Below are 11,514 nucleotides of genomic sequence, written 5' to 3'. Positions count from 1 at the left end.
AAGAGGAGAAAGTCAAGATTAAATACACAAATAATATATAAAAAAATTATATAATTTCTATATTCTTGTTGAATAATTGATGATAAAGATTTTTGCAAATATCAAATTTTTATAGATATATGTGTAAACTTTAATTGATAATTATCCCTTAAGGTGGCCCCCACACTACATTCCTTCTTGATAAACACATTATTATGAGGTAGTTGTGGTGTTAATCAAAATCAACGTATCTGTATTGTGTCTGTTAGTATTATGTGATAGATCGAATGCTAATATTTATCACAATAAAGAATCAAGGATCCTTGGTCTTGCCTATAAAAGGGTCTGTGTATATCCACTAGTACATCCCATAAGATTAGAAAAAGACCAGAAGTTCTTTTTCTCACTAAAGTGTTCTTACTAAGTTATCTTGATCGAGACTTCAATGCTAAAGTGTGAGGACCAGCCCACACACAGTGGACTAATGGGCCAAGCCCAACGTGGCTGGCCCATCTGAAAATCCAAGTAGCCTTTCGGGAAGAAGATGGAAGCGGTAATCGCCAGCTGTCCGGCGGTTACAACTGCCTAACAACCATGATCACCACCCCTCTTCTCCCTCCCCACCGAGTGCCATAAGAACCTGGGGCTCTTCTCACGGACGTTTCATTCCTCACCTCTCACTGCCCCTCACTCCTTTTTTCTCCTGCTACAAGGAACGGAAGAGTAGAGATCTGAGCCGCCGGAGGGAACATCATAGAGTTGTCCCAGAGCTAGGTAAGTCCCTGACTTCTTCTTCCCTGGTATTATGCAAGTAGATCTAGCTTAATCATGAAACAACAAGACAGAGAGAAAAAGAAATAGAAGGGATCAAGACAGGAAAAGGAAAGAATGAAAACAAAAGAAAAAAAAAAGAATAGGAAGAATAAAAATAAGAAGAAGAAGAAGAAGAAGAGGGAAGGAAGGGGAAGAGTTTACCTGGCATACTCAGCCGCAGCCGTCGACGGCCAGAGGCTCTTCCTCCCCTCCTTTGGTCGCAGCGAGCTCGGCCGCTGCCATGGCTGCATCGATGGCCACGGCCGTGGGTCACTTCCCCTACCCCAATGGGAACGAGGGAGGAGCCCCCGGCTCCAACTGCAGGCTCCATCGGCCCTCGGTCGGAACTGCGGCGGGTCGGAGGCCCCTTCCTTTTGAGAGGGTGGTCTCGACACCCCATTTCCACCAAGGAACAGAAGGGAGCCGGCCGCCGCGGGCGCGGCCATGGGTTCGACCGTGGGCGCCGCCGGTCGCGGTCGACCTCTTCCGTGAGGGGGAGCCGCCCTCCTCCTTTCTCAAGAGAAGAAGGATGATGAAGAAGGGGGGATCGGCTGCTACAGGCCGAGTAGCGAGCGATGTTGGCCGACCGCCGGCACCGTCGACCTCGGACCCGGCTCCTCCCGAGTACTCCATGAGCCGCCTCGCTTCAAGTGAGGAGGAGAAGAGGAGGGGGAGGAGATCGGAGGAGAAGAAAGAAGGGGAAGAGAAGAAGAAAAGAAAGAAGAGGGAGGAAGCTTCGGGAACGGAGAAGAGAAGAAAAAGAAAGAAAAAGAAAAAAAAAGAAAAGAAAAAGAAAAGAAAAGAAGGAAAGAAGGAAAAGAAAAGAAGAAAGAAAAATAAATAAAAAAATGGCTGTGGGCCGAAATGGGCCTGATTCCGGAGTGGGCTTCAAATAAACTTGGCTTTAGAAGCCTGAAGCCGGGCTGGGCCCTGATTCAAGCCCAGTGTTCTTAATACCAAAACTAACTGAGCCTGAAGAGCTCAAATTTTAATATAGGGATTAAATTGAATATAGTTTGAAGCTAGGCTCCCTTTAAATTAATTAGAACTGATAAGGTTTAATTATAAATTAACTAATTGCGTTTCTGGGCCTGAATACAATTGGGCCCAGTAATTGAATTAGGCCAAGGGCCTGATCCAGAACCTAATTAAAAGTCGGGCCTGAATGCAAATGGGCCCAGACCTGAACCAGAGGGCAATTGGGTCTAAACTAGAAATGGAATTGTGTCAGACCCGAATCAGAAGGTGAACCAGATCTGAACCAGAAATTTAATCAAATCCGAATCAGGAAGTAGATTAGACCAGAACCAGAAATTGAATTGGACCATGGGCCTGAACCAGAAATTGAATTAGGCTATGGACCTGAAATTGTAATTGAGTCCTAAGGATGGGCTGTAAATGACTTTAAGATTATAAATAAATAGAAATTAAATGTGCAAGTGACATGTAATTTAATGATCTTGCTAGGTATTGGAGAATTGGCATTTGGTGAGCAAATTAAGGTAAGTAACCTGCCTTAATCTTATTATGGATCATGTATCACGTTTTATAAGATGAAAAAGTATTATTTATGCAATTGGAATTATGTATAAGAATTGTGGAAAAAGTACCTGATATAATCTTATGTTTTATCAAATACTTGTGATTACTTGATTATGAATTTGTATATGATTATTTATGTTTTCACAAAATTAAGATCAAGCATGTGTTAGCAAATGATTACATGATTTTGGATACATAGCATCCATCATTATTATTATTATTATATTATGTACACATGATTATGATGATGTAGAAAGATGCATGGAAAAAATAAAGTTTTCAGCATAATCATGAGTTTGATTTAGCATGATGCCATTATTCACTTTCCAATGTTTCTATGAAATGAGATTTATGAAAAGCATGATATGTTTTAAGAACTCTCAGATCGCTATGTATGACCCCCGCCAGTGGGTAACAGTAACTAGGCATATGACCCCCGCCAGTGGGTAAAAGTAACTTGGCTTTACGACCCCCGCCAGTGGGTAATAGTAACTGGAAGATGACCCTGCAGTGGTAAAGGCCTTGCCGTGGGAATAAGAGCGGCCATAGCTACACTACCATCTGAGAGTATGAATTTCAAAGTATGGAATAATGGCAAAAGTTTTATGTTGCATAAATGGCAAAAGTTTTATGTTGCATAAATGGCAAAAGTTTTATGATGCATAATCATATTTATGAAGTTGACAGGCATAGTTTTATAACTAGTTTGATTATGGCAAAGATTTGATTATATGAAATGTTTACTTTATTACAAGCACAGATTTCAAAGCATGAATAATAATAGTACATATTTCAAAGCATGAATAATGATAAGTATGGATTTCAAAGCAAGAATAATGATGAGTACGGATTTTAAAGCAGGGAATAAAGACAAAAGGTTCACATCTGGTTTGATTTGGAAAATGCTTTCTTTATTACAACTGTTTGTTCTTTAAATAGTGCATTGGCATACAAAAATTTTATGCTTGATCTGATAAGATTATGCATTGTTACTTACTGAGCTTTATAGCTCACACCCATTTATTTATGTTCTTACAGATGAATAGGAGATGGTAGGAACAAGGAGCGTGACATGCCTCAGGGTTATAGGAATAATAAAATATTAAATGATGATATTGTTTTTAGAAGCTATGTATGGATTTTAATACCTGAACATAGTTGTTTAGTAATTGAAGTTTTAAAGAGGCTGCGTGTTATTGTATGCTTAACTTGGCAATAGTACGGCCGTGTCATGAACCGAACTCGAGGCGTGACAAAAGCTTAAAAGATAAAAGACATTCACTATGGCAGGAAGTATACATTCCTATTTCCGCTGCTTTATATATATGATATTCGGATTATTCATATATGTTTAAAGTTTTCAATATGCACATGAATATTAGAAGGTAAGGACTTTTTTCCAGAATATCAAAATTTGACAAAGATTACTCTAAAATGTTCCAAGGTACATGCAACTTCCTTTTTATTCTTTTTATGGGAATACCTTCCATATACCTTCCATATACTTCCTAAAATTAAAGTATGTAATAGTTTAAAACTAATTAAATTCTTATATCACACACTGATGCAACCCTTTTCTATGGCACCCAAGTTCCACCATATTCATCCAATGGCCAAGGGTGGCAACGAAACATTATTCACTTAGCAACCTCCATGTTGCCAACATTGCAGAAGGCTATGGAGGATTGTGATTACTCATTACATAAGTTGCTTCAAATCAATGGATTTTCTTATCAGCACTATGAGCAGTCGATAAAGATGTCCCTAACTCAAATGGAGCATCCCGAGAACTAGAGTTATTCAAGTATCTGCTGCCAAAAAAAAAAGTTTTCATGTATGGTTCATAATTCCATCTGTAGGATATTATGTTATTCGACCAACGGATGGTTGGTGATGCAATTCATTAACTTGTGCTTTTACTCTCATTTTAAATCATTGATGCAGTTTTGTTTTATCACAACAACTTCCCATGAAATCTATGCCCATCATCTTTAGATTTAAAAAATGCACCAACCTTCCTAATTCTAATGGTTCTGCCTCCCAACCTCCCAACAAAATGAAGAATGGAAATAAAAATGAACACTATTTGCAACAATTTAATTTAGACAATAAGATAATTGTTGCTGGAAATTGGACCTAGGGGTGACCACTGGCCGAGGAGGAGGAGCTCCGGTGCGGACGGTACATCGGCAGGCTGTATTCTCCGGGGGACCTGCAAAAAGCCAGTGGCCGAGGTTTCCGGCGTCGGCCCTCCGATGCTTAAGTCAGAGGGGGCTCTATTTGGAGAAGGAGATGGACTGTGTATAGGAGCTTAAGAGTCAGGATCAGAATCCTCCTTCAGAGGGAGAGGTTCCTCTTTTATAGGAGGGATACATGGTTACCTGTGATGTGACTGAAAGAATTAGGTGAGTTACCATCATGATTGGGCGTGACCGTGTGAATTAACGAAGTGCCGTGGGTGACTGGACGGAGTTGAGTGAGTCAACCGGTTGCCGTGGATGGCCTGAGATTTTGAGTAAGCCGGAGATCCATGGAGAGCATGCGCATTTATTGTTGAGTAAGCCAGAGATCCGTGGAGACCATGTGCATTGATTGCTGACAGTCGTTCAGGTGGAGATCGCGGGACGGGGCCCTGGAAGGCTTGGTTCCCGACAGAGTGGAGGAGTTTGCCTCGTTCTCTGACCGGGTCTCCTTCAGGGTCGAAGTCGATCGGGGTCGGCTTGGCCGAGACCAGGGCTGCAGGGCGACAGGGCTCTGAGGTCGGGGATGCCGAGGTCAGGGGTCTTGAGGTCGGGCACGCCGTGAGGTGGGCGCGTTGAGGTCGGGCGCGCCGTGAGGTCGAGCGCCTTGAGGTCGGACGCGTCGTGAGGTCGGACGCCTTGAGGTAAGGCGCCTCAGGCGCCTTGAGGTCGGGCGCCTGGTGTCACATGCCGGCGATGTGCCCATGTGCTTCGGAGCAATCCATTTTTTTTCCCAACACTACCCCCCGACTTCCGAGTTCGAGCCGCTTGCAAGCTCGGGCGAAGGAAGTAGTTGCCTTTATTATGTTGGTGGGGCCAGGCAGCTTTAAATCGCTCCACCGTTCCGCACGCTTCGGGGCGTCTTTAATGGAGGTCCAAGGGGATGAGGCGACGCCCTTCTGCTTCTCGAGGTTGCTCCGGGCCGTGGGCTCATGATGAGGCTCTAGGATCCGACAATACGGCGCCTCGATTCTGCTTTTAAAGCGTCGATCCAGGTTGATACGCCGCTTCGATTCTTAGAGCTGACACGTGGTGCGATCTGGACATAAGGTGGGATCTGGTCTTGCCGATCTGGACCATCAGGAGGGTTTATGAAAACCCCAGACTTGACCCTAAAAGCCCTTATTTGGCCGCCGCTGCTGTTGCCTTCTCTTTCCTCCATTTCCCTTCTCTTCCTTCTTCCAGTCGTTGCCCAGTTCTTCCCGGCGGTGCCTCAAGGCGATTTCCGGCGGTTGTTTTGGTGTCCCATTTCTGGTCGGCGGCATTTCCGGTGGAACCCATAGTAGGTCTTCTACCCACGTTTGCTCAGGGGGTTTTTGCCTTTCTTTCTTTTTTGTCTTCCTCCTTCTCTGTTTTCCTTTTGGGGATGGGTCGCGGTCCGGACGAAGTCGGATCCGATTTGATCGAGGAGGAGTTGGAGTTGATCCGCGGCTGGTTTTTTCCCCCAAGCGAGTTTCGCCTTGAGCCCGCGGGGTTGGGGGACCGAGTGACGAGTCCTCCTCCAAGCTGAATTGGGGTATACGTAGAGACACTTTAGGCCGGTCTACGATTCCCCCTGCATGGGTTTGTGAATGAGCTCCTGATGGCGTATCAGCTCGTCCCAACGTAGCTCGCTCCGAACTTATGGAGGACCATTGTCGGCTTCTTATCCCTCTGTCTCGCGCATGGGTTGCCGACCTCGGTAAATGTTTTCCGTCGGTGTTTTATGTTGAAGTCCAACCCGGCGGACAAGGAATGGCTCTATCTCGCCCTTCGGGGCGGTAGGCCACTCTTCCGAGGTGCTCCTTCTTCCATTTGTGGGTGGAAGGAGAGATTTTTCCTCCTCTCCTCCGAACACACGTGGGGGTTCGATCCGAGGTGGGGGCATCCCCGGCTCAAGGACGCCAACAAGCTCCCCAGACTTTCAGAAGACGAGCAGAAGATCTTCGATGCTCTTCATGGCCTCGAGGAGAATATTCTTATGAACGACCTCCTGAGCAAGGAGGCTTTGGTGAACGTTGGCCTGAGCTCGGCGCGCCCCTAAGGTAAGAGCAGTTGCATTGCTCCTCTTTTGTTTTGTTGTCTTTTGTCTTACTTGCTTTATTTCTTCTTTACCATCATTTTTTAGTGACGACCTGACACTTGGGCCTTTCTTCTTCAGATATTTCAAGGATGGTGACCAGCGACTCAGTTCTTTATGCCCGGTAGAAGAAGAGGACAGTCGAGGCTGGGGGGGCTCCACTCGAGCCCAGGAAGAAGGCGAGGTCAGCTCCAATCGCTGCTCTCGCCGAGGCGAGGTCAGCTCCAATCGCTGCTCTCGCCGAGGCGAGGGGCTCTGAGGCCAGGACTTCCGACCCTATTTGGAAGGAGGTTCCCCCTACCGAGCGCGCGGGCTCGAGCTCTGCAGGGAATACTATAGCCCTTGCCTGCCCAGCCCTCGTTCCCCAGCGATCGAGCCGCCAGGTCATCCATTTGTGGTGCTCGGGCCCCAAACCGGGCAGCGGTCTCGGGATTCCGAGCTCATCATTGCCGACCTCGGCGAGACCCAGCCTTCCGAGCTCTTCAAGGGTCGAAGCTCGTCCGGAGAGAAGGCCCTTCTGCCCGGAATGGGTAGTCTATGAGGATGACTCGGCCCTCCACGATGCCCAAATTGCGCGCCAGGTGTTCCGCTGCGCGCTACTTTCAGTCGACTAAGTGGAGTTTGAGGCTGCCGACCTTGGCGGTCTTGTGGATCAAACCTACTGCTCCGCCATCCGGATAAGTTGACTTCTTGCCTTAACTTTTATAATCTTTCGAACTCTTGGCCTTTGCTTATCTCTTTCTTCGCTTTTTTACAGCATCTCCACGAAGTCGATCTGTTGATCTTCGTGGCGGCTGACTATCATGATAAGGCCCGGAGGAGCCAAAGACTGCTGGAGGAGGCAGAGAGGAGGCTTGGCGAGGCCAAGGCCTCGCGAAGGGAGGCCATCGCGAGGATGGAGGCTGCTGAGGCCGAGCGGCGATTGGCGGTCGAGCAGTTCGAGGAGGAGAAGGCCTCGCATGCTTTGGCGAGGTCGGAGCTGCGCGCCTTCGAGGCGTGTCTGGTCGAAGCCCGCTCCACAATCGCCGGTCATGAGTATGAGGCGGGGGTCGCCCGGCTGAAAATCGAGCAGCTCGAGGCTCGAGAACAAAGGGCACTGGAGTAGGCCTGAGATGCGGTGCAACTCTTTCAGGAGTCAGAAGAGTTCCGTGATTTAATGGAGGAAGAGGCCGTGGATGGATTCATCTGCGGTTTCGAGAACTTCCGAAGGCAGATGCAGCGGTACTGCACCCAGCTCGACCTTAAAGGTATCCATCCCAGAGTGGAGCTTGCTGCGGACGAGGATGAAGGCGAGGGCGAGGGTGAGCATGCAGGCTCCGATGACAGGATCGACAGTGTGCCCGCAAGCCCTGGGGCCGGGGCTGAAGCCGAGGCAGCCGAGGAGATAGCCCAGGGCGTTCCTCCTGGAGAGGTTGCCGTGGGCGCTGCCGAGGAGGTGCCCGAAGGTGCTCTCGAGGCCGTCAACGGGGCCCCACTGAGGCCGTTGCAGATGATCTAGGGACAGCTCTTGCTGAAGCTTCCGAGGTGATCGTTGTGGACGACCCCGAAGCCGATGATGCTCCCACGCTGCCTTTTAGGACTTAGTTTCTTCTTCTTTTTCTTCTTTTTTGTAAATGAGGTTGGCCTTCGCAGTTATTGTACGGCCGAACCCAAATTTTGTACTTAGCCTTCGGACCTTTATCAATGAAAAACTTTCTTTTTCATTTTCTATCGTGTGCTTCCACTTGTGCAACCAATAAGCTATTATCTTTGATTGCTTGAGTTGAGTTCTTGTTTGGCGAACTTCTCCAAGTCTTTAAGCTCGGCTAAGTCTTTAGACCTAGGTTCCGATAGAATTCGCTAAGTCGTTAGGCTCAGCTCTGAAGAGGTCCCGCTAAGCCCTTAGGCTCATCTTCCGAGGAAATTTCGCCAAGTCGTTGAGCTCGGCTTTGAAGAGGTCCCGGTAAGCCCTTTAGTCTTGACTTCCGGAGAAATTTCGCCAAGTCGTTGAGCTCGGCTTTGAAGAGGTCCCGGTAAGCCCTTTAGTCTTGACTTCCGGAAAAATTTCACCAAGTCCTTGGGCTCGGTCTTCGAAAGAACCTCTTAAGTTCTTAAGCTCGGACTCAATAGTGTAGGCTGAGGTCGAGTCGCCGTCGGAGCTTGCATGCTCCTTGATCTTGAACTGGGTCGAGGCGTCATCAAGCATAACTTGAGTTCACGGCCAGTGATTTAGCATTTTCGAGCCCGGCCGGGACATCATCGGGCAGAGCTCGAGGTCGTCGTTGCAGGCCATCTTGGCCTAGGTCGGCATTCGAACTTGGCCGGGCCTTTGTTTGGAGAAATCTGAGGTAGGTGAAGATCGAGCTGGAGATTGGCAGTATGGAGCATTCCAAGCTTGGTCGGAAGATCGCGCGCGAGGTCGAGGGAGGCTTAGCCCGCTATCGACTCGGTTACGCTTCCTGAGGCCGAGAGAGCTTGGGCTCGCTGTCGACTCTGCGACACTTTCCGAGGTCGAGGGAGCTTGGGCTCACTGTCGATTCAGCGGGGGCGTCCCGACCTTAGTCGGGGGACCGTGCACGAGGTTGAGGAAGCTCGGGCTCGTTGTCGACCCCGCGACGGTTTTCGAGGTCGAGGGAGCTTGGGCTCTTTGTCGACTCAGCGGGGCGTCCCGACCTTAGTCGGGGGACCGTGCACGAGGTCGAGGGAGCTCGGGCTCGCTGTCGACCCCGCGACGCTTTCCGAGGTCGATGGAGCTTGGGCTCGCTGTCGACTTAGCGGGGCATCCCGACCTTAGTCGAGGTCTTTGATGGAGATCGAGACCAGACTCGATGTCAACGTGGCGAGGCATCCCAAACTTGGCTGGGGCATCTAAGCTCGGTCGGGCATCCTGTGGAGGCGGCGTAGGGAGAGCCTCCACACGCTGCAGGCCTTGGACTACTGTGGCCAAAGCTTGAACTTGCTGTACCAGAACGTTGAATTGTTTCGACTGGACTGGGGGGACTGGGTCCGCTGGAGGTCTTGGCGGCGAGTTCTGGACTAGTGTTCAGGACTTAGCGCGGGACGCTGGGATGCGTCGGAGGCTCCTTTGCTCCTTAGCTTCATGGATGCAGCCCGGGCCTTTCCTCTAGCGCCAACTGGTGCTGGAAATTGGACCTGGGGGTGACCACTGGCCGAGAAGGAGGAGCTCTGGTGTGGACGGTAGCCCGTCTTTCGGGGAACCTGCAAAAAGCCGGTGGTCGGGGTTTCCGGCGCCGGCCCTCCGATGCTTAAGTCAGAGGGGGCTCTATTTGGAGAAGGAGATGGACTGTGTATAGGAGCTTAAGAGTTAGGATCAGAATCCCCCCTCCAGAGGGAGAGGTTCCTTTTTTATAGGAGGGGTACAGGGTTACCTATGATGTGACTGGGCGAATTAGGTGAGTTACCGTTATGATTGGGCGTGACCGTATGAATTAACGAAGTGCCGTGGGTGACTTGACAGAGTTGAGTGAGTCAACCGGTTGCCGTGGATGGCTTGAGATTTTGAGTAAGCCGGAGATCCGTGGAGAGCATGCGCATTTATTGTTGAGTAAGCCGGAGATCCGTGGAGACCATGTGCATTGATTGTTGACAGTCGTTCCGGCGGAGATTGCGGGACGGGGCCCTGGAGTTTGCCTCATTCTCTGACTGGGTCTCCTTCAGGGTCGAAGTCGATCGGGGTCGGCTTGGCCGAGACTAGGGCTGCAGGGCCACAGGGCTTTAAGGTCGGGGATGCCGAGGTCGGGTGTCTTGAGGTCGGGCGCACCGTGAGGTGGACACCTTGAGCTCGGGTGCGCCGTGAGGTCGGGCGCGCCGTGAGGTGGGCGCCTTGGGGTCGGGCGCCTGGTGTCATGTGCCGGTGGTGTGCCCATGTGCTTCGGGGCAATCCATTTTTTTCCCCAACAATAACAATTCTAGATGATTAGTTATTCTACGAAAACTCAACAATTAGACAATTAATTGTTGTATGACTAGACAATTAGATAGTAAATTCAATCAATTATTTATTCTTTTTGGTAAGGGACAATAATCACTATGTGATGCGTATATTTCTTGCATTGGAAACCTATAAGTTAACTTGGTATCGGCATATAGATGACAAAATATATCTAGCAATGTAGTTCGATCTCGATTCATTACAACACTAGCTGCTATAGAATGGGTGCCAATTCATTAATACCTTTCCTGTATTTTATTATTTATATTATCTCATTGATTAATTAATTTTTATCAATTAGAATTGTAAATCACTTTTTGCATGATTTTTTGAGTTCGATTTTATGGTTAGACCTAGATTTGTCTCCCACAAACACCTTCGTGCCTACCGCATCATCCCTTATGCCAAACCTAGCTTCTATCACTTTCTATCTACATATTTTATATTTAAGAATAATGTGTCATGCAGAAAACAGAGATCTTGCTATCATTAACAAACTTATTTGGTTGAAGCATATTTGATGTAAATTATTTGAGATAGAAAATTCTATAAGTCTATAATAAGAATAAAGCAAATCAGTCGAAAGAATATGTGTTGGAGAGTGAATATATGTAATTATTTTAGTCTTATCACAATGCAACCAGTGCTATAGTAAATTTTCTTCTTCTTTATTTGGATAAATCTGGCGAAATCCAGTTAAATATTTTTGGGCTAAATTTTTAAATTTGCTAGGCTGTTTTATGGATGTGCATAATATTTTGCCAAATGTTATATAAAGGAGTTTGTGGAGTGGGTTGTTGATGAGTGATGGAGCAAGTATTGGAGTTAATTGACTAGGTTTGTACCATGGTCAACTTATCAAACTAACATCACTTGCATATACTTTTTATACTCATATATTTGATACAAAATTATCTCAATGCGTTCTTCTATATGCAAAAAAATGTCAT

The 11,514-nt window shown here is 47.7% G+C and overlaps 1 protein-coding gene across 2 annotated transcripts; it reads right to left on the bottom strand.

The window, feature by feature from the left end:
* Positions 1-602: 602 nt before the first annotated feature.
* LOC120110363 lies at positions 603-1,313 on the bottom strand. 2 transcript variants are annotated; one of them, XM_039125183.1, is made up of 2 exons: positions 955-1,313; positions 603-796 (listed from the first exon to the last, which is right to left on the bottom strand). In XM_039125183.1, exons 1-2 carry the CDS (start codon positions 1,236-1,238, stop codon positions 667-669), a joined length of 414 nt encoding a protein of 137 aa, XP_038981111.1. In that variant the 5' UTR covers positions 1,239-1,313; the 3' UTR covers positions 603-666. The 2 variants fall into 2 exon arrangements, with proteins under 2 accessions (XP_038981111.1, XP_038981112.1); XM_039125184.1 differs by having other exon boundaries at positions 603-776; positions 955-1,301.
* Between the last annotated feature and the right edge of the window lie 10,201 nt (positions 1,314-11,514).

The sequence above is a fragment of the Phoenix dactylifera genome, chromosome 4, assembly GCF_009389715.1.
Source record: "Phoenix dactylifera cultivar Barhee BC4 chromosome 4, palm_55x_up_171113_PBpolish2nd_filt_p, whole genome shotgun sequence".
NCBI lineage: Eukaryota > Viridiplantae > Streptophyta > Magnoliopsida > Arecales > Arecaceae > Phoenix > Phoenix dactylifera.
This window is presented reverse-complemented; position numbering and strand designations above follow the sequence as displayed.

Bases quoted from the DNA above. Each gene is read 5' to 3' on its own strand.
- LOC120110363 (XM_039125183.1), bottom strand. From the start codon at position 1,238: ATGGCCGCGCCCGCGGCGGCCGGCTCCCTTCTGTTCCTTGGTGGAAAT. The intron at 797-954 runs GTAAACTCTTCC...TGATTAAGCTAG, and splicing joins GCTGCGGCTGAGTATGCCAG to ATCTACTTGCATAATACCAG.